The sequence below is a fragment of the Pelodiscus sinensis genome, chromosome 31 (assembly GCF_049634645.1).
Source record: "Pelodiscus sinensis isolate JC-2024 chromosome 31, ASM4963464v1, whole genome shotgun sequence".
Lineage (NCBI taxonomy): Eukaryota > Metazoa > Chordata > Testudines > Trionychidae > Pelodiscus > Pelodiscus sinensis.
The window spans coordinates 12,908,341-12,931,813 of NC_134741.1; the positions used below are offsets into that span (position 1 = coordinate 12,908,341).

At 51.0% G+C, this 23,473-nt stretch overlaps 1 protein-coding gene across 1 annotated transcript; it reads right to left on the bottom strand.

Moving 5' to 3' along the window:
• Positions 1-245: 245 nt before the first annotated feature.
• On the bottom strand, positions 246-21,187 carry LOC102453855 (uncharacterized). The gene is made up of 12 exons (XM_075912346.1): positions 21,062-21,187; positions 20,350-20,772; positions 18,518-18,613; positions 17,748-17,978; positions 17,435-17,457; positions 15,921-16,036; positions 15,492-15,551; positions 13,357-13,557; positions 12,159-12,233; positions 10,186-10,251; positions 5,874-5,987; positions 246-5,612 (listed from the first exon to the last, which is right to left on the bottom strand). Exons 2-12 carry the CDS (start codon positions 20,734-20,736, stop codon positions 4,606-4,608), a joined length of 2,376 nt encoding a protein of 791 aa, XP_075768461.1. The 5' UTR covers positions 20,737-20,772; positions 21,062-21,187; the 3' UTR covers positions 246-4,605.
• Between the last annotated feature and the right edge of the window lie 2,286 nt (positions 21,188-23,473).

A 23,473-nucleotide genomic window follows, 5' to 3' on the forward strand; every position in this document is an offset into this window, starting at 1 on the left:
CACTGGCCGCTTGAATTTCCGGAAAAGCACTGACGATCTCATATAAGATCGACAGTGCTTTTCCGGAAATACTATGCTGCTCCCGTTTGGGCAAAAGTCTTTTTCCGAAAGACTTTTGCGCAAAAGGGCCAGTGTAAACAGCACAGTAGTGTTTTCCGCGAAAATGGCAATCGAGGCTTTTTTGCGGAAAACCGTGTCTAGATTGGCCACGGACGCTTTTCCGCAAAAAGTGCTTTTGTGGAAAAGCATCCTGCCAATCTAGACGTGCTTTTCCGAAAATGCTTTTAACGGAAAACTTTTCCATTAAAAGCATTTTAGGAAAATCATGCCAGTGTAGACGTAGCCTGTATTTCCAGAAGAGGCAATGCAAATGAAGCTCAGATTAGCATTTCCTCATCCTTCATTTGCATAATCTCCTCCAATCCATTTTTACACTAGGGTTTTTTGTGCAAAGACAAGCAGTATGGCTGTGGCCTTTTTTTTTTTTCTGTGCAAGATTGGTATTTCTCCTTTTTTGAAAAACCCTCTCTATATTGTTTTTATTTTTTTTTAAAAAGCAATTGGTAGGAGATATACAAATTCACACCAAATTTGCATATCTTCTTTTCAAAGCTGGGGGCAGTCTAGACACACCACCAGTGGTACCTGGGGGTGAGATGTTGATTTGTTGCAAATCCTTGGCAATCCTGTCCCCTCTTGCCCAATTCTACTTGGTGCATCTTAACTTTCTCACTCTAGGGACTTTGACAAACCCAATTAAACAGCTGCTCCAGTGATGCAATGGGTCAGTACACAGTACCTATAAGACAGTACTCATAGGTGATATGCTGAGGTTGAGAGTTCAAACTTCAGCTGCAGCAGTGATTTTTTCAAGCTTTGTAGGGCTTTCCCTTTGCAGTGGGCCCCCCGGGGAGCTGGGATTCAAGTCCACACAAAGGAATCAGTGGAAATCCCCTCTTTGCTTATTATGGCCTCATCAGAGTGAATGCTGGGTGGCCAGGATCCAAGGCCAAGTGGCACAGAGAGGGTGGGACCCTTGACCCTCTCACCACCATTACCCATTTTCATCCCCACCATCAGCAGCCTCTATCCTTTCCGCCACTGGGTCAGCTCAGGAAGGGAGGAAGGAATGTGGCAAAATAGTGAGTCAGGCAGAGGGATGCAGGCAAAGCTCATCTTGCCCTACATGGCCCCTGGCAACAGCTTCTCTCTTGTACATCCCTTACAGAGAAGTGGTGGTCCCAGAGGCTAACCAACAACTGCTGAAGTAGCTCAGTTGGGAGAGCCTTAAACTGAAGATCTAATAGTGCCTGAATCATTTCCAGCCTTTGGCAGAAGCCTTTAGAATTGTAGGGCTGGACGGAACCTCTGGAGTCATTGGCTATGTCTACCTATAAAAGTTATTTTGGGTTACCAGAGGTATCCTCAACTAGCTGCCCTGTGTCTTCACAAACCACCTGCTATTTTGAAATATTTTTCAAAATAAGAGATGTGGTATTTCAGCATCCCAGTAACCTTTGTTCCACAAGGGGTAAGAGATGTCTTGAAACAGAAGTTTATTTCTAAATTTATTTCGAAATAGCCTATTCTGAAATAAACTTGAAAAAGCTACACAATTTGAATAGCACATGTTGCGTATCTTCTTTCAATGTTACAGTGCAGTGTAGACATAGTCATTGAGTCCAACCCCATCCCAAAGCAGAACTAACCTCAACTCAATTGTCCCACCCAGGGGTTTGTCAAGATGGGATTTAAAACTCTCTATGGATGGTGATTCCACCCCCTCCCTGGGAACCGATCCCAGTGCTCCCCCACTCTCCTAGGGAAATAACTTTTCCTAATCTTCAACCTGGACCTCCCCCACTGAAACTTGAGACCATTGTTCCTTGTTCTACCATCTGTCACCATTGAGAGCATCCTCTCTCCACCCTCTTTGGAACCCCCCTTCAGGGAGTTGAAGGCAGGTCTCAAATCCCCCTCCTCCCCCCACTCTGCTCTGCTCCAGACTAAACAAGCCCAAATCCTTCAGCCTTTCCCTCTAGGTTATGTGCTCCTGCCCCCTCCTCAGTGTGGTTGCCCCCCACTGGACAATCCTTTGCTCCTAAGGCTGAGCCCATTTGGCTCCTCTGTGGAGAACCCAGCTGTGCTTCTGAGAAAGGCCTTGTCTGCCCTGCTGCCCCATCCAGGAGCTAGCCAGCCCAACCCCTCTTCCCTTGCCCTGCCTTAGCCAGGGTAGGGGGAAGGAGCTCTTCTTGGAGCAGCAGCTCTGTCTCCACAACTTCTACCATGGCCAGGCAAAGGGAGGCTGGGGCCCAGAGGCTTTCTGCCCCAAAAGGGCTGGCTTCTTGGGAGAGCAAGTAGGAGGAGGGAGGGGCCATTGGAGGCCTTTAGACCCCTGGCTGGCTGTGCCAAGAGAAATACAGACGCCTCATCACTGGAGAAGGTGAGTATTGATCCCACTGTCTCTTCTATGCTATATAAACACTCTGACACTTGAGCTAGTTTCCCCACCCCAAAAAGAGCTCTCCTGCTCCACACACCTTGTTCCACCACCCACAATAAAGCTGTCCAAGGCTCCTTTCTGAAAGGGCTGCTTATGAGCCCTATTCCTGTGGTTGGTTAGGTCAGTTGGTCAGAGTGTGTTGCTAAAGTCACGATTATGAGGGTTAGCCAGCAGCCTGGGGATTAAGGGGTTAACTACACCTAGCCAGGTGGAGTGACCAGTAGGAATGGTCTTTCAAACTGGGACAAAGGAAAAAACCCAAATTCCTTTCTCCCTTTTGTCTCTCTGGGTGTGTTCTCTGCAGCTACAGAGAGGGATAAGCATGTCTCTCTCTCTCTCTCCAAGACACGATTCTTCATTTTCTGTAAGTAGAGTAAAGTGTAGGTAGTTTTGTTAGGCTTTATTGTTTTAAGGGTTGGGTATGGGATCTGATGTCTGGCACTGTTTAAAAGATGGTTTGGCTTTTCTTTGTAACTAAGTTCTAAGCCCATGGAGTTTCTCCATGGCTGTGTCTACACTGGGCCACTTATTCCAGAAAATCAGCCGCTTTTCTGGAATAAGCTGCGAGCTGTCTACACTGGCCCTTGAATTTCCGGAAAAGCAACGACACTCTACTGTACAAAATCAGCCCCTATTCTGGAAAAGCTACACTGCTCCCGCTCGGGCATAAGTCCTTATTCCGGAACACTGTTCCAGAAAAGGGCCAGTGTAGACAGCACAGTAATCTTTTCCGGAAAAAAGCCCCAATTGCGAAAATGACGATCGGGGCTCTTTTCCGGAAAAGCGCGTCTACATTGGCCACAGATGCTTTTCCGGAAAAAGGGCTTTTCTGGAAAAGCAGCCTGCCAATGTAGACGCTCTCTTTTCCGGAAATACTTATAACGAAAACTATTCTGTTTTAAGCATTTCCGGAAATTCATGCCAGTGTAGACACAGCCCATGAGTATATTTTGTTACCTTCCCATCTAGTCATTATGCTTGCAACAGGAATATTGTTGTAATAATAAAAGTCTTCTCTTTTCTTTTTATTAACCTGACACTGGTTACTTGTGTGTCCTGATTTTTAAAATAGGGGTGAAATTTCCTAAATGATCTTTCCCCTGATTTCTTTATCAGTATTTGGGTGGTGGCAGCGGAAGTTTTATTCCCAAGATCTAGGTTTTTAGGATTTTGGGGGAAGTTTTATACCAAAGCCTGGTAGATAAGGCTTTGGAGTACACTTGCTGGCCCCCACTTCTGCATTTATCATGCCAGAGTGGGGAAGGAGCCATGAAAGCTAATACTGCCAAAGTCATAGGTTCAAGCCCTATTGTGGCCATAGGGACTCTTGGGGTTGTGGTCTGAGGCTCAGAACTGTCATTCGTGCTTAAATTTGACACTTTACAAATGGGCCTTAACAAAGATGCTAATTATCTTACCCATTACCAGCTTCCCCAATTGTCACCCCTAATATAATTATCTCAAACACTAACCTCCAACCCCCCACCCTCCCTGTTCTAAAATCTGATTTGTCAATTTTATATGTTCACTTTTTTAAAAAAATTGTATCCCTTTGGTATATATGGTCATGCCAATTTTCTTCCACAATTTGATCTGAGGAAGTGGGTCTGGCCCACGAAAGCTCATCACGTAATAAACTATCCTGTTAGTCCAGTCCTTGGTGACAGTCTTTTACGTACTTAGATGTTATAAAGAGGAGGGAAAAAATTGTTCTCCTTCAACCTCTGATGATAGAAGCAGCAATGGGCTTAAATTGCTGCAAGGGAGGTTTAGGATGGACATTAGAAAAAGCTTCCTAAGTATCAGGGTGATTAAATACTGGAATAAATTGTCTGCAGCGGTTCTGCAATCTCTATCATTGGAGGTATCTATCAGGGATGATAGATGGTGCTTGGGCCTCCTCTGAAGGCAGGGGAAAAGGTGATGATGTCTCAAGGTCCCTTCCAGTTCTAGTGTTCTATGCTGCTCCTGTGTGGATTGTATCATGACTGTTAAAATGTGAGTGCCAAATCAAGATTTTCCAACAGGAAAAGAGTTTTTCCCGTGTTAATTCTCCAATCTTTAACATCTCTCTCTCTGAAACTTTCCCCCACACAGAACAATCAGGGTTTCTCGCCTGTGTGGATTTTGCTATGTCTAACAAGATGTGAGCTATTACTGAAGCTTTCCCCACAGTTAGAGCAGTTGAAAGGTTTCTCTCCAGTGTGGATTCTCTTATGTATAACAAGATATGAGCTAGTACTGAAGCTTTTCCCGCAGTCAGTACAGCTGAAAGGTTTCTCCCCTGTGTGGATTCTTTTATGTATAACGAGATATGAGCGCCTACAGTAGCTCTTCCCACAATCAGAGCAGCTGAAAGGTTTCTCTCCTGTGTGAATTGTCATATGATTAAGAAGATGCGTGCGTCCACGGAAGCTTTTCCCACAGTCAGAGCAACTGTAGGGTTTTTCTCCTGTGTGGATTCTCCTATGGAGATTAAGATGTGAATTCCAACCGAAGCTTTTCCCACAGTCAGAGCAGATGAAGGATTTCTCCCCTGTGTGGATTCTCCTATGCAGATTAAGATGAGATTTCCATCTGAAGCTTTCCCCACAGTCAGAGCAGATGAAAGGCTTCTCCTCTGTGTGGATTCTCCTGTGTCTAACAAGGTCTGAGCTCTCACTGAAGCTTTTCCCACAGTCAGCAGAGTTCAAACGTGGCTCTGCTGTGTGGATTTTCTGATGTCTAGAAAGATTTGAACGCCTGCTAAAGCTTTTCCCACAGTCAGAGCAATAAAAGGTTTGTCCCATTGTGTGGATTCTCTGATGTTCAATAAGAGTAGCACAGTCATTGTACGAGGAGTGTGCTTGGTCAAGGGGGATTTTCTGTTGAATGGTTTCTATGTTTCCTTTCACTCCTCTGCTCCTGTGACTGGATTCACCCTGTTCCTTCTCTGAATGGTTTCCCTGGTGCCTATCTGGGCTACGTTGGCTCTTACAGGTCTCTCCCTGCTCACATATCTGGGAAACATGCCCTTCAGATCCTCCCAGTAACAGTCCATGTGGAGTGATTTGCTCCTGTGCTTCCTGCTGAAGACTCTCCTCATTCTTCTCACTCAGCATCCCATCACCTGCTTGGACAGAGACAGAAACCAGACAGGAGTCATTCCCTGTATTGAGCTGAAAAGAAAACTCTGAACAGGAAATACAGAATCCTTGAAAGTTCAATAATCATGAGTTGAGCCCATCCTCCTTCCACAGAGTCCTTTCCCAAAGGAGACAGACCAACCTTTGCCCTCCACTCTGACTGGAATTGAAGACAAGCTGAAAGCTCAGTGAGACTTGATGAAAGTGCACAAATGACACCTGAGTCAGCTTAGCTGATTGCTCACCTGTGTGGGTGTCACTGATGATCTCCCCTTCCTCACAGCCCTGGAGATCTGGGATCCACATCTCTTCCTCTTGCTCCACCCAGGAGATCGCATGAGCTTTGGACACTGGAAATCCTGCTTGGGGAGCAATTAACCAAGTGCTGATTTTCTTCATTAAAGTCTGTGCCATTATACTTCTAGACCCAGGATCTGACTCACTCACCCACCTTGCGGAGACTGGATGTTACAAGATCCCAGGACAGACTCCTCTGCAGAAAGAGTGCATTACCTCCTGCCTGATGAATGGCCTAGCTTATTCCCTGGGGGAGCTGAGTGCTCTTCTCCACTCTTGAGGGCGTATGGAAGCAGTGGGGTAGGGGTTGCGGTGCTTAGGAGTTGTGGGAAGAATGGAGACCCCCCCTCAGATTCTGCATTCCTATCCCCAGACCCCTACTCCCAGCACACCTCTCACCCAAACTATGCTCTCTACACCTATTCTGTCACCACAGGTGGTTGGCTTGAGGTCCACGGAAAATCTGCATTGAGCAATGTGGGCCATGGTCTAAAAAAGTTGAGATCCACAGTTCCAGTGTACAACTAAGTCTCCCTCATGGCCTGTTTCATCCTCTCACCCACTCCAGGGTAGGTCAGGAACATGCTGCTTAAGAGACACAGTCAGGGCTCAGACTACAGTGGCCACATGGCAGGTCACTAGGACTTGGAAAGGACCCAGCAGCTCCCCAGCTGTGGCTCTGCAAGGGCTCTGTCCACAAAGCTCCTGCTCATTGGATTGGATGCTCTACTTGAACCAGGCAGAAGCAGAATAAGTTACCTGAACAGTGAGGGAAATCCTTCGCTGGCTGCTTCAGACCCTGCCTGTGTGCCACACTCCTGACTCCACCTGTGGTTGGGTGGGCCCTGACACTGCCCATAATAGCTACTACTTCCATAGCTGGCCATGGTGGTGTCTGGCTGCGCTTCTTGCGGGGAGGGTGTCTTGGGGCAAAAGCTGCTTTGTTTCTGCAGCTCAGCTCCCCTTCTGCAACCTTGGTTCTACTCTGCCACCACCACTACCACCAGTAGCCTCTTTGTATGGATTCCAGCCTTCCTCCTGACCAGCCTGGCCTCCCATTTGTTGTCTCCCTGGGCTGCACAGAATCAACCATTCACATTTTTGCCACCTCATGGGCGCCTTCCTCACACTGTCAGCCAGACCACTTCTTGGACAATCATTGAGTGCTGGGAAGAGCCCCCTGTGATTTTATAGGATTAAAATGATGATGTAGGTCATAGTGCTACCACAAGTTTTGTTGTAATTGTGCCATGTACAATGCCAATGGGAACGTTCTGATGCGATGATTGTGATTATCACTGTCTGCACGTGGACATCATTGTTGAACCTCAAGTTATGAATAATGACCATTAGCCCATCTTTCAAATATAGGTACTGCTGTGGAAATATCTAAAATGTCATTTCCATCCAGCTAGCGCACTGTGAACGGAGCATTCAGAGGGACGGTCCATCCAGAAAACATGCAGGCCATGGAAAGCTCATCCCCAGGGACAGACCTTCCCATGGACTTTCCAGGGAGACAGAGGGAAATGCCACCATGGCTCATCAGAGCAGGCATGGGCATGTGACACTGAACTCCATCCTGTCCCTGTGTGTTTCTACTCACAGTGCTGGGGGCTTTGCTTGGAACAATGAGTCCCTTCAACCTGTGCTCCCTGTGAGCTGTGCACATGTGTGGCTGCCAAGGAGAAAAATCACATCCTGCCCAGCACTATCCTGTACCTGCTCCCAGGAGGGAATCTCCTAACTGCACAGAGTGGGGGGAGGGGAGTGCTATCTCAGCGTGTCCCCAGAGGCTGTACCCAAACTCCACAGAGCATGGCAGAGGGGGGACAGTCTGGCTGCTTCAGGATGTGAATGGTGACAGCCTGACTCTCTTAGAAGCAGTGAGAGATCTCAGCAGCCAGCTCACAGTCTGTCTCGCACACAAACTCTCCATCCCCGTTTTTTCAGGAAGAACGGCTCTTGTGCAAGAGGAGGTTTTTGTGCAAAAAGGAGCCATCTACACAGCTCCTTTTGGAATAAAAACAGCTGCTAATTAATTATGCAAACGCAGCATGGCAATATGCTACTCTGTGCTTCATTTGCATAAGCTTTTGTGGAAGAAGGGTGCAGCATAGACATAGTCTCTGTGTCTCACTCACACACTCTGTGACACACAGAGATGGGCGCACACACAATTCTCCTTCCCCTCCTTGTGCACCCCCTCTGTGCCGAGCAGGGGAGGGGGAGACAACAGGGCTTAGGGACAAAGCAGGACAGCTTGCACTGTCTTAAAGAGACAGTACATGGGGCTTCCCAGAAACTTCCCCAGTAGCAGCCAGCACACAAGCAATCTCTGTCCCTCTCTTACACACACAGTCTGTGTCACACACATGGTTGTAAAGTAAACAACTATCTCCCAGAGATACACACTCTTTCACACTCAGCTTGCAGCACATCACTATTATTGTCGCCGTTACTGCTTAGCACTACCGGCAATGCACATGTAGGGTCTCTATCATTTTATTCTTTCCAAGTGTGGATGTTAATGATCTGACTGGTCTATGCTTTTTATTTCTCTTACACTTGCATTTAACTTTTTGAGTAATAAGTAGTGAATGAACTAGCCTGTCCTCACTGAATTATCCATGTGGTCACTTTAAAAAAAAATTAGATACTAAATCGAAAAGGGTTTTTGTTTGTTCTGGTGGCACACAAGAGCCCGTGTCAGTTCACAACAACATGCATTCCACACTTGGATGGAAAAAAGAGAGGGAACCCTGCCATCCACATGCCGGAGAGCTATAAAAGGCTAGTGAAACAACTCTAGTTGGCCTTTTCCCAGCTCTGATGGCTGGTCTACGGACATACCCTATTGAAATCATTCTAACCACAGGACAGAGAACTGGCCAATCTTTAAGAAGCAACCAGACACTTACCTAACCAGTGGTTTATTCCATCATTGGCTCAAACCTTATGCAAGAACATTGCAATGTGGGTGTGTGTATTTGATTGCAACCCTAACAGTGACACCCTCCCTACGTAAGCAGCTCAGGCCGGCTTGCTGGTATTGTAAGAATACCCTGTAGAGGGTGATACCTATGCGGAGTCCTTTTGGGAGGTTGGCTCACCTGGCAAGGGTAGAGGTGCAGCTTTCCCATGGCTCAGAGAAGGGGAGGAGCTGCGCTGTCACTCTGTCGTGCTGAGACTACCCCAGGGGACCAGGGTCCGCAATAAGGCCCTGCAGCTACACCTGCCCAGCGCTCCTGCTACTTATGGAGTGGAACAGGCTGCCTGTGACCTGCCCTGCCTGCCTGCGGAAGCTAGGCCAGTTTTTAAGCCCAGCTGCAACAGTGGCTAAGTGCATATGGCCCTGACCTGGCTGCCTTGTTGCCTAATCAAGTCACGGAGGTTGAAAGATACGTGGCTCCCAATCCTGATTGTGTCTGCCTGCTCAGTGAATGCTGGGGGAAATGGGAAGAACTCTGGCTCATGGGTGAACACTGAGCCCATGAGCTTTTGTCTAGTGATGGATCAAAGCCCCTGAAGGGATGTGTTGCTGCTTCTTGTGTGCTTTGGAGAAGAGGAAGAGGGAAAAAATCATGTGTCTCCTAGAAAGGGGCAGCACTGCTCTTATGGCTGCAGGGCAGGTGAGATAAAGGGCGAGAGTTTTCTCCACCAACTGTTTTTCTCCAAACTGACCAATCTCTGAGCGGCCCTGCGGGATGCAGGCCTGGTGGTCAGCATGGGGGCCTGAGACCGCCTAGAGTTTCCTCTCTCTTGTGTATCACACACAGCCCGTCTGCAGGCACCAATGGCTGATTCATACAGCTCTACCAGACGTTCTGGGACGTCCTTGCCCTGGGCATTCTCATGAGCCAGGCAGAGCCACTGGGCTGTATGTGGCTTCTCCTGTCAGAGGCGGCTGTGTGCACACTGCTGCTGCAGGTTCTCTGTGCCCTGAGGATGTTTATTCGGTTTGTTCACTGGGTGGACTTGCCGGCAGCTTAAATCCTGATCCTCAGCTGGTTATGGCTTCATTGCAACCTCCTCTGCATTTTTAAAAATATTCACCCGCCCCAGGACACTAGGAAGACACGTCTCCACAAAGGCAGCCTAAAGGCTTTACAATTAAAAACCCACCAATACAAGTCAGATCCTGAGTTCTAATCAGGTAGAACCCCTCAGCTCTCTGCACCTCTCTGCTCTGGATCTGTCTCCCTCCCATCAAACGAACCTCTCCCGCCACATGTCTAGCAGCTGTCAGCTGAAACTCACCTTGGCCAAATTCAAGTGCTTCCTCTGTCCCTGCTGATAGGAGGTGACGCACTCGTTGTCCTAGAACTGCAGAGAAATCAGAGCTTGGGGTTTGCTCTATAATTCTAGCAGTGGAACATAGTGGGGGTGCCGCATTTCTCCTCCCCATCACATAATTACAAGGTGTGAGCCATGCCAGGAATAACATCAACAAAGTTAGGATGGAATTAACACCAGCTCCTCACCGCAGCCTCAGGGTTACCTCAACAACAAGAGAAGCTGAGCTTGGACTGACCTCACTTTTGGCACCCCAACCCCTGATGCAGCCTGCTCCCCCCGCCCAGTCTGAGCATAGGAGAGTGTCCAGGCTCTAGCAAACACCATCAGCTGCATCCCAGCACTAGCCCACCCCCACCTCATCCCACTGATCCTGCCACACCTCCCCCTATTCTCCCAAGCTACCCCACCCACTTCCTATTTCCCCAGCACATGACCATCTTCCCCCTCCTCTGTAGGGTCCAAGAGGCATGTTGTTAACAGGCTCTGTGACATTCACTTCCTCATGTGCAGCTGCACAGGCAGGCACCTTAGCACAGTGGTTCCCAACTGCTAGTCCATGGACCAGTGGTGGGTCGTGAACTGCTGGGCCATGACACACTGCCTGAGCATAGGGGCTGGTGTTGCACTAGGACTCAGCAGCAGCCAGCAGGAACCTGTTGCTCAACAGGACCTAGGAGCAGGAGAAAGTGATCTTTGACTCCGGCTGGGAAGCAGGAAATGACACTCAGCCTCTGCTTGCTGAGACCCTGGCCAGACAAAGGCCAGATCCCTGAGCCCTGAAGGGAGAGAGAGGGGGTGCTGGGGCTGCTGGGGCCCCCCAGCTCAGGCTACAGCCAGGAAGGGGAAATCTCCCACTGGGCCAATGGTATTTAGAAAGCTGTGCCCTGGGAGCTGCTTCCAGGGCAGTGCCCCGCCCCAGCCCAGCCCAGCCCAGCCCAGCCCCTGCCCCAGGGCAGGCAGCGCTTGGGGACAGGTCAGAGACATCCCACTCCTGTCCCTCAAGGAAAAGGGGCCCAGTGCTGCAGGGGCAGAGTTTATCCACAGGATGATCCCACTGGAAGGGTTGCAATCCCTGCCCAGGCCCAGGGAAGCTGCCAACAGCTCTCAAAGTGTGCAGGGTGGGGGGGAAGCTAGCCATGTGGGGACGAATAGGAACGGGCTGATAAGTCAGCTGAGGGGGAACAGGGATGTGAGAGGTGGGGGCAGGAGGGGGACTGGGGGAGCAAGAGCAGTTTGGCTGGGGAAGGGAGGAGAGATACAGGGCAGCACTTGAAAAGAAGAGGGACAGATGCAATGGCAGCTCTCTCACCCCAAGGGGCAGGAGGGGGGAGGGCAGAGGTTATTGCTGGTAGCACTTGGGGACACTTGCTCCTGTGCCCCAACAAAATATCTAAAGTTTCAAAACAGGGTGCTCCAAGTGCCCCCACTGCTGTGGGTACCCCTCTTGTACTCCTCCACCTGCAGGCACCAGTTGCCCCAGGGGAGGGGCTGCCTCACGCAGCAGCCAAAAGGGATTTTTTTTCCTATGATTTCTTTTAATGTCGATATCTGCGAACTCTGATCTGTGCGGGAGTGGTAACTATGCATATTCATTACTTGCATAATGAACATGCCATTACAACGTTACCAGTTTGTGACTGGGTTTGGTGGTTCCTGGTGTGAGAGAGATTGGGAAGCGCTGCCTTAGGGGGAACGCTGGCCAGAAAGAAGACAGCGCTGACGGAACAGCAGCAGCAGAGCAGCCCAGCACAGGAGGGGCTACCTGGAAAAGCAGCGACTGCAACAGCAGCCCACCAGGGTTCCAGGGCTGCCCTCAGCAATGGCTGCTCCCACTAGCAGGAGCCTCAGTGGCAGAGAACCCAACAACCCCCCAGGCTTCTCTCTGTGCCCCACAGAGCAGCAGGGATTTCAGCAGCAGCTTGCTGGGAACTCACCAGCAGGCCCTGGGCTCCCTGCGTTCCCCGGGCTCCCTCTAGCGCCCCACACAGGAGAAGCGGCTAGAGGGGTTGCTAAGAAAAGGGAAAGACATGAGGAACAAATGGGCAGTGGCAGAAAAAAAAGGGGCAAGTCAAGATTAGACCACAAGACTATGAAAGTGGCCCCGGGGGATTCGTCTGCCTCCCCTGCCGTCCAGTTTTCTGATAGAGGGAGCACAGCCAGCTGCTGGTGGTGAGACATCTCCTCTGAAATCTGAGAGCTGCAGAGATCTCCTCAACTCCTGAAAGCTGGGCTCTGCCATCACATCTACCCCCATGGTTCGAGGGTGGAGATCTCCAGCCTGAACTCCTCTTGGGGCACAGGGGGGTGGATGTCCCTTGGGTGCTCCGAGGCTGGTCTTGGCTGGTGACACCAAAGTCACTGATCTCCTGGACAATGGTTGGCAGGACTGAGTGGACTCCAGCATGCTTGCCCAGGATATAACGTTGCTGACAACACATCCTCCAGGAGATAAAGGCTGCTGTCGCCTGCCTCTGTGCCTTTATCACCTGGCTCGCTGGAGCTTAATGTCAGCCCCCTGCCGCCTCAGCTCCCACCCATCACTCTGAGCCTCCCATTTCAGCTTCCTCATATTGAGAGGCACCCAACTGTATGAGGTATGGAGGGGTTAATGACTGGGCTGGTACCCTTGTTGGCATAGGACACATCTCATTGTACCTGTGCTCGGGGAGCTGGGACACTAGCATCCTGCTCCTCCGACAATAAACCTGATTGAAAGCCTGAGCCCCTGAACGGAGCCTGTGTCTTTCTACAGCAACAACCTGAGCCATGGAACATGAACAAGACACACACTCTGTCAATGTAGCACAAGGGTACCCCACAGACACTAACAGCAGCCAGACCCAGACCCACCTGCTGATCTTGGCTGGCCCCTTCCACTGACACCTCCAGCCAAGGCACAACATGAGCAAGATAATGGGGAAGCACATTAAGACCTTGGCTGTGAGAAGAACAGACCCTTTGTTATGTTCTTGAACCTGCTTCCCCTGGGAGGAGGCGTGGAGGGGACAGTCTCTCTCACAGGAGCCAGGATTACTGGGGCTGATACTCCTGACACGGGGGGGCAAAGGACATTGTGGGGCCTCAACCAAACCCAACCCAACTTCTGATACCCGAGGGGACAGGAATCCTTACCCAGCCAGCTCACAGACTCATAATTCTCCTGCATCACATCCCAGTAGAGGGCTCTCTGGCCTGGGTCCAGCAGGGCCCATTCCTTCTCAGAGAAATACACAGCCACCTCCTCGAAGCTCACCGGCTCCGCCACAGCCATTTCCTGTCCCTGGCTCTGCAGGCCAGGGGCTGAGCTGGGGACAGACATGGGTGTTCTGCAGCCTGGCAAGGGGACAAGAGCAATTGGAGACATTTCAGAAGGGGCTTTAATCCCTTCCACACCCCCATTCTGCCCAGACACTGTTCCTAGTGATGCGTGTTATAGACTCTGCCACTATGGGCAAAAGTTTGAGTCTAGATATTCCATAAACAGCACCTTCAAGTTAGATCCCAAATCCATATTAATTTCTCTCAGTACCTGGCTTCAGTTTCAACATTACTGCACCTGTAACAGTGGGATTCAGTTCTCAGCACCCAGTGTTTCTGATAAACCATATATTCACCCACCTGAACATGGACATAGGTTAAATTTAGGCTGCTGTATTGAAAACTCTTAATCTTCATTCATCGATTCGCAGCACAAATTATGGTTCTCTCAGCTGACCCAGAACCAAGATTAAATGAAGTTAATACCATTCAGATCATATAATTAAACACGTGTGCTGAGTGTTTGCAGGATGAGATTTTAAAATTCGTGGGGTCAGAAGATCTCTTTAGCCCTGCAGTCTGACCCCCTCCGTGGCACAAGCCACTGCACTTAGTCCAGTTACCCACACACAAAGCTCTGTTTCCTAGAAAGTTGCCCAGTATTGATTTGAAGACATCAAGAGATGGAGAATCCATCAGTTCTTTGTCCGTTTGTTTCAACAGCTAATCCTCTTGCCTATCAAACAGTTGTGCCTCTTTTCTATCCTGAAATTGTCTGGCTTCAACTTTGAGTTATTGGCTTTCACTGAGCCGTAGCCACTAGACCAGGGGTGGGCAATTCATTTTGATGGGGGCGGGGCGGAGGCACTCCAAGATTTTGGGAAAGTGATTGAGTTGCACTCTTCCATGACACTAATGGAGGAAATGCATTAATTCTGGGATGGGCGTTGGGTGCAGAAGGGAGCTTGGGGTAAGGGGTTGGAATACAGAAGGGAGAGAAGGGTCTGGGAGGGAGTTTGGGTAAAAGAGGCAGGTGTGACCTGGGGCACTGGATTAGCCAACTATTCATCAAATATTTCAAGTAACTTTACAGAAGTAGCTGAGTGGACAAATAAGGGGCTGTGGGTTTCTCACCACTGAGTGCTCTTGCATATATAAGTGCAGGAGGAGGACAGAGTTTGGGTACGTGGAGTGGAGGGCAGAGATTAGGAGGGGAAAGGAGAAGTTGCAGTGCCAAAGGCAAGCTCTAGCCAGGAGACTTACCTGAGTGACTCCTGGCCAGCAGCCAAGCACCTCTCTCAGGCAGGAAGGGAGCCTGCCTGACCCTTCCACAGGCTGCAGAGCCATGTGCGAGTGTAAATAATTATGAGCTGGAGGGGAGGAGGCATGATACTTCATTTCTGGCCAAAATCTGGCCAATGAGATTGTCCTGGGGGTGGACAAAGTGCCTGAAGCCTTCCCCCTCTCCTCTGGGCTAATAGCTGCTTGTGAGTAGCTTACAGATGGGGTGTGGCAAGCACAGGACCAGCCCATGGCTCCCCACCAGCATCCATGGGCTGGATTCGATGGCTTGGTGGCGTTGATACGGCCCCTGGGCTGGCTGTATTTTGCTCAGGCCTGCACTACAGTGAACAGTTCTTGGGGGATCCAGCGGTTTCTTGCCATGAACAGACTGATACAGAGGAAGCCAGTCAGCTCTCAGCCTATTTATGGTTTGAAACCAACCCCATATTGAAACTGACTGAGCAGTAAAATCTGAGCCTGCAGGTGCTGTCCGTTGTGTGCGTTAGCTTCACCCCTTCAGTATCATATCTCATAGACCAGTGTTTCACCAAGTGTCTACAGTTCCCCAATCCAGTGCCCCTGGGTCTCCTCACTGATCAGTAGATGAGATTTAGGGCTGTGTGCCCTGCAGTTGCTGGGTTTGGTTGGTAACTTCAATGACAATCCCATGAAGATGTTTCCACAGGAATTCTCATCATTTAAAGTATCTCCACCTGCAAACTCACCCTGTCTGAAAGCTCCCAGGCATTTTCCTCTTGATCTCTCCAGTGCAGAGGGCAGAGTGTCTAGAGGGGGAAGGGATAGGAGAGGTGAGATTCCAGGCTCTCCTATAACACTGTCCCCACTCCCTCCCACTTGGTTTTTCATTCACTTACTGCCTCCTATCATAACCTGGAGCTGTGATGGCGGAACACGTGGCCATCACAGTAACTTTAGCCATTCTGATCTCTGAATGGGAGCTTCAGAGTTTGCAAACCCCTGGCTCTATCTGCAAGCAGTTGGGTCTGTTCACTCAGTGTCTGTAAGGAGAGCCGAGCCATGGGGCCATCATTCTCCATGTGGGAATTGAGGCAGGGGAAGGTTGGCTTCAGAGGCCAGATTCAATAGTCTCAGATACTTGAACCACTTTCCCCTCCTCCATTATCTCTAGGTACCTTTGAACTCCCTCAGGGTCTCCGACAGCGCAATTGTTTTCTGGGAGAAACCACTGATTTGTTCTTCTAGTTCAGGGGTAATCTCCTCTGGCAGCTGGAATTGCCCCGTCTCACACCTGGACAGAAACAATTTCACGTGATTGTATTTCATTTACTGATGAAGTTCTGGCTAGTAAGTCTCAGCTTTAACAGGTCTGGAGTTAGAATTCCTCCAATTCTCCCAGCCTGAGAGCTGGGGCAACACAGTCCATGGGCACGCAGCCTTCCCCTGAAAGGTCCCATTGCTGTTCTTCACCTCTGGCCTGGCGAGACCAGCTGGGGGACAAAAGGGGAATTGAGTCTCCATAGCCAACTCACTCCTTGGCTTCCAGGAACTTAGGGACAAGAGGTTCCCAGGTGAAGGGCTGAAGCAATCTGCCCACTAGGGACTAGACTGATGTGGATAAATCCCTGTAATATTATCACTCATATAACTTTGTATTAAGATCTTGTCCTTTTAGATATATCTTTGTTAAGTGTTCTGATAGAATCTCTGTAACATTTCTCCTATAACTTTGTATTAAGAAAAAAAAAATGTCTTTTGAGCTCTCCCCTTTCCTTGATTGTCCTGTTGAAATGAATGAGGTGTGAATGGAGAATGAAAGGTGAGCACCTCCAGCAGCAATTACAAGGGTGGAGAAGGTCTGGGAGCCAGATCCAAGACAATACCTGTAAAGTGAGCTCATTAAGAAGACTGGACATGCAGCTTGACTCCCAAGGCCTCTGTAAGTGCCTGCCCTTAGAAGGACTCTCTTAGAAGCAGCATTAAGAAAGGCAAGGTGATGACTAATTGGCTGCATGAGAGGAATAAATGAGGCATCTTGCAGAGGGACCCCGGGTTTTCGTCTTGTCAACATGGGAGCATCGATCCGGATCGGCAGAAACCCGGCTCCACCTCTCCCCCATCTAACTCACTTGGCCAGTGCAGTTAGGGGGAGCAACTTTTGGTAACAAGACAGACTGTGCTTGTGTGTGTGAGTGCGCATGAGTGTAATGTATCCTATGCATATGACAAATATTGATCGATTTATATATGTTCAATAAGTGTGGCGTGTTGCCTTATCTCCCTGAAAAAGATACCGGGTGCTTCTTTTAAGCACAACACAGACTCCAGCTCCCCCATCCCCAGCTCCTTCCACACCAGTCTCCAAACAGCCCTTGGATGGGACAGACTCTTGATCCCTGCTGCCCTGGGTTGAATGTGCCTAGTGCCCAGCAGTGACAGGCCCATGTTCCAGTCCCACAATCCTGAGGCAGACAGTTCCCAGGGAGACAGCTCTAGGAAATATTTCACGTCAGAATGTGCCCTACATGGAGAATTCCAGAGTCTGTGGTACAAGGGTGAGACCCTCAGAATTAAATGAGTCAGAGACATTTGTATCCAACATCTGGCTGTAGAGCCCTGGGGAGATGTGGTGCTAACATTAGCTCCAAGCCCTACGCTGTGCAGTGAGAGAGGAGTGAGAACCACCTACCTGGTCAAGGTGTTTCTGACGCCCTAGAGGAGAGAGACAGAAAAGAATCTCAGCCCCATTGGACACATATAGGGGACCGCAGGGAAGGGATTTTGTAAACATGGGAAGAGAGGTCCTGCCCTGGCCCCAAGATCCCCTGAACAAATGGGGCTTTGCCATCTCTAATAGCGCTGTGCCTGTAACTCTGCAAAGCACAACAGTCAGCACTGCACACAGAGTTACACCGAGATTGGATGGCTGGATCCCAGCACATGTAATTCAGGAGCCTCCCTTCCCTATGTGGGGAGCTGGGACATTTCTCTCTCAGTCTCACCTGCAGGAATTCACTCGCTGGCTTCTGACACATCACCTCCAGCTCACCGATCCACTCACTGAGATGGGAAATCTGTGCAGAGAGTCTCCTAACAGTGTCAGTCTGGAGCCTCCTAGCCTCCTCATCCAGCTTCTGCAGCTGGGCCAGCAGGAGTTGCTCTTGTTCCTTCAGGAACTGTTGCAGCTGCTGAAACTCAGCCACAATCATCTGCCTCTCGGCTTGGGTCCATTTCTGTATGAAAACAGGGAAAGGGGCTGGTCAGGGACATGGATAGAGCCCGGCACCCTTTCAAGTTGAGCGGAGTACACAGCAGGGATAACTTGTTAGAAAACCCTAAAATTCGTGCTATTTGACTCTGCCCTTTGGGTACTAGGCAGAGGTGTGTCTCTCAGGATCTTCTTTGGCCCTGTTTCCCTCTGAAAGGGATGTCCCCAGGGCTGTCATGGGCAGCAAGTTGTGTTATTCATGGGCGCTTGGAATTTCAGACCCAAAAAGCAGATACCCAGGAAGGAAAAAGAAGCAAACATATTAATGCACTAAGTGAGCAGTCAGCGCATTCAGTTCCCTTGGGGAAGATTTCTGGGAAAGCCACAAGAGCTGGAGATTAACTCATCCACTGACATGGAACCTCAGGGCTTGTCTACACATAGATCTAACCCAGCAATCCATGATCCAGGAGAGAGACAAACAAGCCCAACCTCACCAGGCCACACAGGAGTCTATCTCCGAACACAGCCCTCCCCTGCCAGTTCATTACCACAGACACCTACCAGATACTCCTGGTTTTTCCCCTCTGCTGTCGTTTTCCTTCCCAGCAGCTTTTCTCTCTCTTCCCTCAGAGTCTTCAAATGGGCCTTCAATTTTTCCTGAAGAAACGGAAATAAACACCAGGGTAAATCCATGAAATGTTGGGAGCCCATTTATCTGCCTCTAAGATAGTTCCAGTATTGTGGCGCTCTGTCCCTGTCCGGCAGGGACTCGGCCCTGGACATGGCTTTGTCCATTGAAAAAGGGTCAGGAGTAGACTGCGGATGTAGCAGGACACCTGTGAGGGTGGGGAACGGATCAGTGGTGGCCCCTTCATAAAGAATGATGCAGGTGGGGATTAAGGAAGTAAAAAGGGTTAAAAATACTAAGTAACTGATTACAATTTAATCAGTTACAGTTTTTTTAAAATCAGCTGACAAACAAAATCAGTAGTAGACGTGGGCTCTTCTGGGGGCAGGGCTCTCTCATGGGGTCTGCCGGGGGTGGCAACCAAGACTGCTGGCAGGTGGGCACTCCCAGCAGCTTGACTGACATTCGTTGCTGGAGCAAGCAGGCACTGCCAGATACAGTGGGGAGTGTAACCAGTAACTGGCACCAATACGCATTTGCTCGTCAGTTAACCTGTTTGAACTCTTGCTACAACCCAGTCAAATTTCAATGGTGCCTCGCATGGCTCTACACTGCCCGGAGCCCTGCTATGGGTGGACTCAAGGTGCTCGGGGCCCCACAGCATCCTGCCCAGTGACCTCCTCTAGTGCTGGCTGCCGCATCTAACTGTAACCCCTCATACAGTAGCCTAGGAGTTCAGCATCTCAGTGGGAAACCTCCTCCCTGCTGGGCCTGAGGCCTGTAGCAAGGCGCCTTTTCCACACTTCATCACTGTTCAGTGATGCGGAGAGGCATGAGGAAGTGTAGCTTAGTGTTTAGTGTCACCTCGGACTGAGCCTGGAGAGATCGGGGTTATGGGCTAAACTCTATCACTGATGTGATTGGTGACCATAAGGAAACTTGCTGCCCCATTTTCCCTTCCCACCATTTGTCTAACTAGACTGTGACCTGCTCAGGCGAGGGACTGTCCCTTGCTGGGCATTGTGCAGGGCCCTGATTCCATTGTGGTTCTAGAAGGCAAATGACTGATTACTACTGCTTCTCAGCCAATCAGTAACAGCTTGTAACCTCCTTTTCTCCAGTCCTAAGGTAGCTCACTCCCAGAGACTCGCCTGCAGTTCCTGTGAGCTAAACCAGTGATTCCCAACCTTCCCCCCCCCAAAATAAACTACCCCTTCCTCAAAAAAAGGTAGCCGCAGTACCTACAGTTTTCAGACAATTTTTTTCTACCATTGCAACACATTTGTTTAAACAACTTAATTGTAGCAGGGCAGGTGATGACATTTTTGGGTGTAAGAATTACAAAAATAATAAAGCGATGTAAAACTTAAAACAGAACAAAAAAATCAGCTCTCTCCAAATTTCAGTTGTGTTGATGTACCCCCCAGATTTCTCTCAAGCACTCCCCTAAGGATACTCATACCACTGGTGGAGAAATACCGATCGAAACATCTCTGATGGTTAACACTTTCTCTTATGTTAAAACTCCTCCTATCACCAGTCAGAGCTGGGTTTCAGGATTCACAGCCTCAGATAAACATTTCCCACATCGGGTATCTGCAGAAAATTGATGCAAGTTTCCACAAAGCCAAAGTATTTACTTTTTACAGCATCTCTTGTGCCACAAAGAAGACTTTAAAGAGTCATGCCAGGTAACAGTCAGTGAAGTTAGCCTTCAGTTAAAACCCAATGTTATTTCCCATTACACTGGACAGCAATTCTGTACCTTGTACTCCTGGGCAGCTTCCTGTATGGGCACCATCCTGTGACCCCAGGGTCTGTCAAACCCCACAGAGATGGGAGTTTCAGCCTCTGCACAGAACAGCTTCAGAGCTTCCTGATGCTCCCCATGCACCCTGTCCCATCTTGATCTCTTTGCTGCCTGGAAACTCAGAGGCTTGGCTAGTGCCACAGGCTGGAGGGGTCCCTGCTGCTCAGTGTCTCTGCACTGAGGGCTATGGGGGGCTTGGCAGAAATTGTGCCCACACTCCAGAGTGACAGGGGCTATGAAATCCTCCAGAGAGACAGGACGTGGAGCTTCCTCCCAGAGAGTTTCCAGGGAGCTCTCTGCAGCCATGGCTGTCTCCGAGCTGAGGAACAGGTGCTGTGTCATTTTCCTGAGCTGAGCAATGGAGGGGCAGGTCCGGCACTAAGGATAGAAAAAACAGAATAAAAAAAAAAAACCAAAAAAGCCCCCAAAGCCCTGTTCACCCCCTGCCCCCGCTAGGCCCCTCAGCCACCTGCCCCAGCCAGACCCCCCGTCTCTGCGCCCCTCAGGCCAGGGCCCCTCCTCACCCTGCGTCCAAATCCCCCCTCCCCGCCGCACACTCTGCAGCCCCCTTACAGCGGCCGCCCCACCCCCCGCGCGCGGCAGTTGGAGCCGTTGACCCCAGGCCGGTGTCAGGAAGCCCCTCAGCGATTTAACTGCCCAGCCCCACCTCGCTCTGCTCCCCCACCCCCTCGCTTCGCGGCGCTGCCCGGAAGCGGAAGTAGCAGCGCGTTGAGTAATGCCACCCCCCCCCCGCTCCCTCAGGATGCAGTCGGGCTCGCGACGGGGTGGGCGGGGCCTGAATAGGGGCAGGGAGGAACGTGGGGGCGGGCGAGGAAAAACCGGCAAAGGGGGGGAGGGGAGAGAATCAAACTGCCCCGAGCCGCGCACGCCAACGTTCCACTCCCCGCGCCCCCGTTTGCGCCTGCGCGTAGAGTGAGGGCAGCTGTCTCAGCTGCGGCTAATACGCATGCTCCAAGAAGGCAAGTCCTAAGGCGCGTACTTTGAGACTAGCTGCTGGGGCCGCCGCAGCCTGGTGCGTGCGGGCCGGGGCGGGGCCGAACTGATCGCGCCGGGGCGGGGGGAGCGGAAGTGACGGGGACCCTTGTGCGGTGTTTGCAAACCGGCCGTGAGGCGGTGAGATCTCGGGGTCTGACGGGCACCAGGTCCTGGTGGGGGCGGGACGCGGCGAAACGTTTTAGCTGCAGCCCCTGGAAACGCGCCGCGGCCCGGCCTGGCTCTAGGGCCGGAGACTCCCTGTTCGGCGTCTGCTCCGAGCGGCCTGGCTCCCGCTGTTAGGCAGGGGCCGGGAACCCGCGGCCTAGGGGTCGGACATGGCCCCACCCTGCCTGGAACTGGCCTCTGAAGCTCAGGGAACCCTCCAGTATTGGGGAGCCTGCCCTGGCTTTCTGGACACCCCGTCCCCGCCACTGTCTGCACCACACACAATCTACTTGGTTGGACCGCCCTGCTCTGTGGTGAATGTGGAGAGTCGGGCCACATCAGTGAGGTTTTTTGGGGTTTGTTCAGTTTTGCTTCTCACTTGAATGACCCTGCCCACATAAGGTCCCCCGCCCAATTTTTTTTTTTATAGGGGAGGCAAAGTCTGTGCAGGGACCAAGCTGAGTGGGTAGGGAGATCCCACAACTGGCTGCAAGGCCAAGGGAGAAGCCAAAGGGTAAAATTGGGGCAGGCAGCAGAGTTAAGAATAGGATCCGAAAAACCAGAAAAACATCCCTGAGGGTGGGGAGCATTTGCAGTGGTTGTAAAAATACAGGAGGGGACAGCACCCCCTTCCCAGCTCTGAGTGGGTGGCTAGTGCCCGGAGAAGATGCCCGTTTCCTACTTGAGAAGTGGACACTGCCTAAGGAGGTGAGATTCAGCAGCTGGGGGTTGCCTGTGAGAGCTGTTGTTTTGCCTCCTTCCTAGCACTCTATTTAGTAAGAAGATGTCCTGGGTTAAAGGCCTGGTGCAGGGTCCTGGCTTGTTCTTCAAAACGGATAAATTGTCCCATATTTTCTGTCTCCCTCCCCATCAGAGCTGGTGAGTCCTGCTGCTGCCCGATCCCTGCTCCCAGCTCCCTGCCCACAGGTAGGGAGTGGAGTCCAGTGGCTGCCCTAGAGAGTGTCCCCCCTCTTTGCCAGACTGGCTCAGAGGAGAGCACCAGATTCAGTTCTGGTGTTGTAATAGTCTAGTCTGTTAACCAATTAAGCAAAAACGTATAGGTTAATGCTATAGACAACATACTCCTCCTCCTCCCCCCCCCCCCCCCCACACACTTGACAGTAAATTTTTTAGCAGGCCGGCGGGTCCTGGCTTGAAATGGATCTGAGACCTACCCCTGCTGTGTGTCTGCGTTTAAAGTGTGTTAGGAAACGGGCTGCTGTCACCCCGTGCTACTTTAACAGAGGTAGCAGCACAGGGTGACAGGCAGCTGGTCCACGAGGAGAGCTGCTTTTTAAGTTGGCTCCCCTCTCAGATCAGGTCCTGCCTGGCACCCTGCACTGCTGCCTCTGATTCTAACGCCCCCACTGCCTCTCGCGGGGATGGGGGGGTCGTCTTGCTCCACTGTCTCACTCCTCAATAGTCCCCCGGTAACCGACCGGGGTGGAGGGGGACCTGGGCCCGCCCCCTCTCCAGGTCCCAGTCCAGGACCCTAAGGGAGCGCGTCCGAGACGCACTGCCCGACCGGGGGGGCTACAGCCGCAACACACCGGTCCCCGGGGTTTCCGACCCCGTCCTGGGCTGCTTCCTCCGACCCTTTCGGGTCCGTATGGCTCAGTCTGGTTCAGCGGGGCACCAAGGGTGACTTACCCACTTGGGCCACAGGGCCCTCGGTTTCCCGTCCTGGGTCCACCGTCGGTCCTTCCACCGTGCTGCTGTCCGTGGGGGTTGTCTGTTCGCCGTCTTGCCGGAGCTCGCTCTCTCTTTTGGTGTCCCGGCCGCCTGGCTTTTAAACCCGGCACCCTTGCTCAGGGACGCGTGGGTGGCCCGTCAGGGAGTTGCCTGCGCCGACAGCCGCTGCTGGGCCGGCGCGTTAGAGCCGTCCGGATGGCAGTTTCTCGCGGCACCCCCGGTGTGG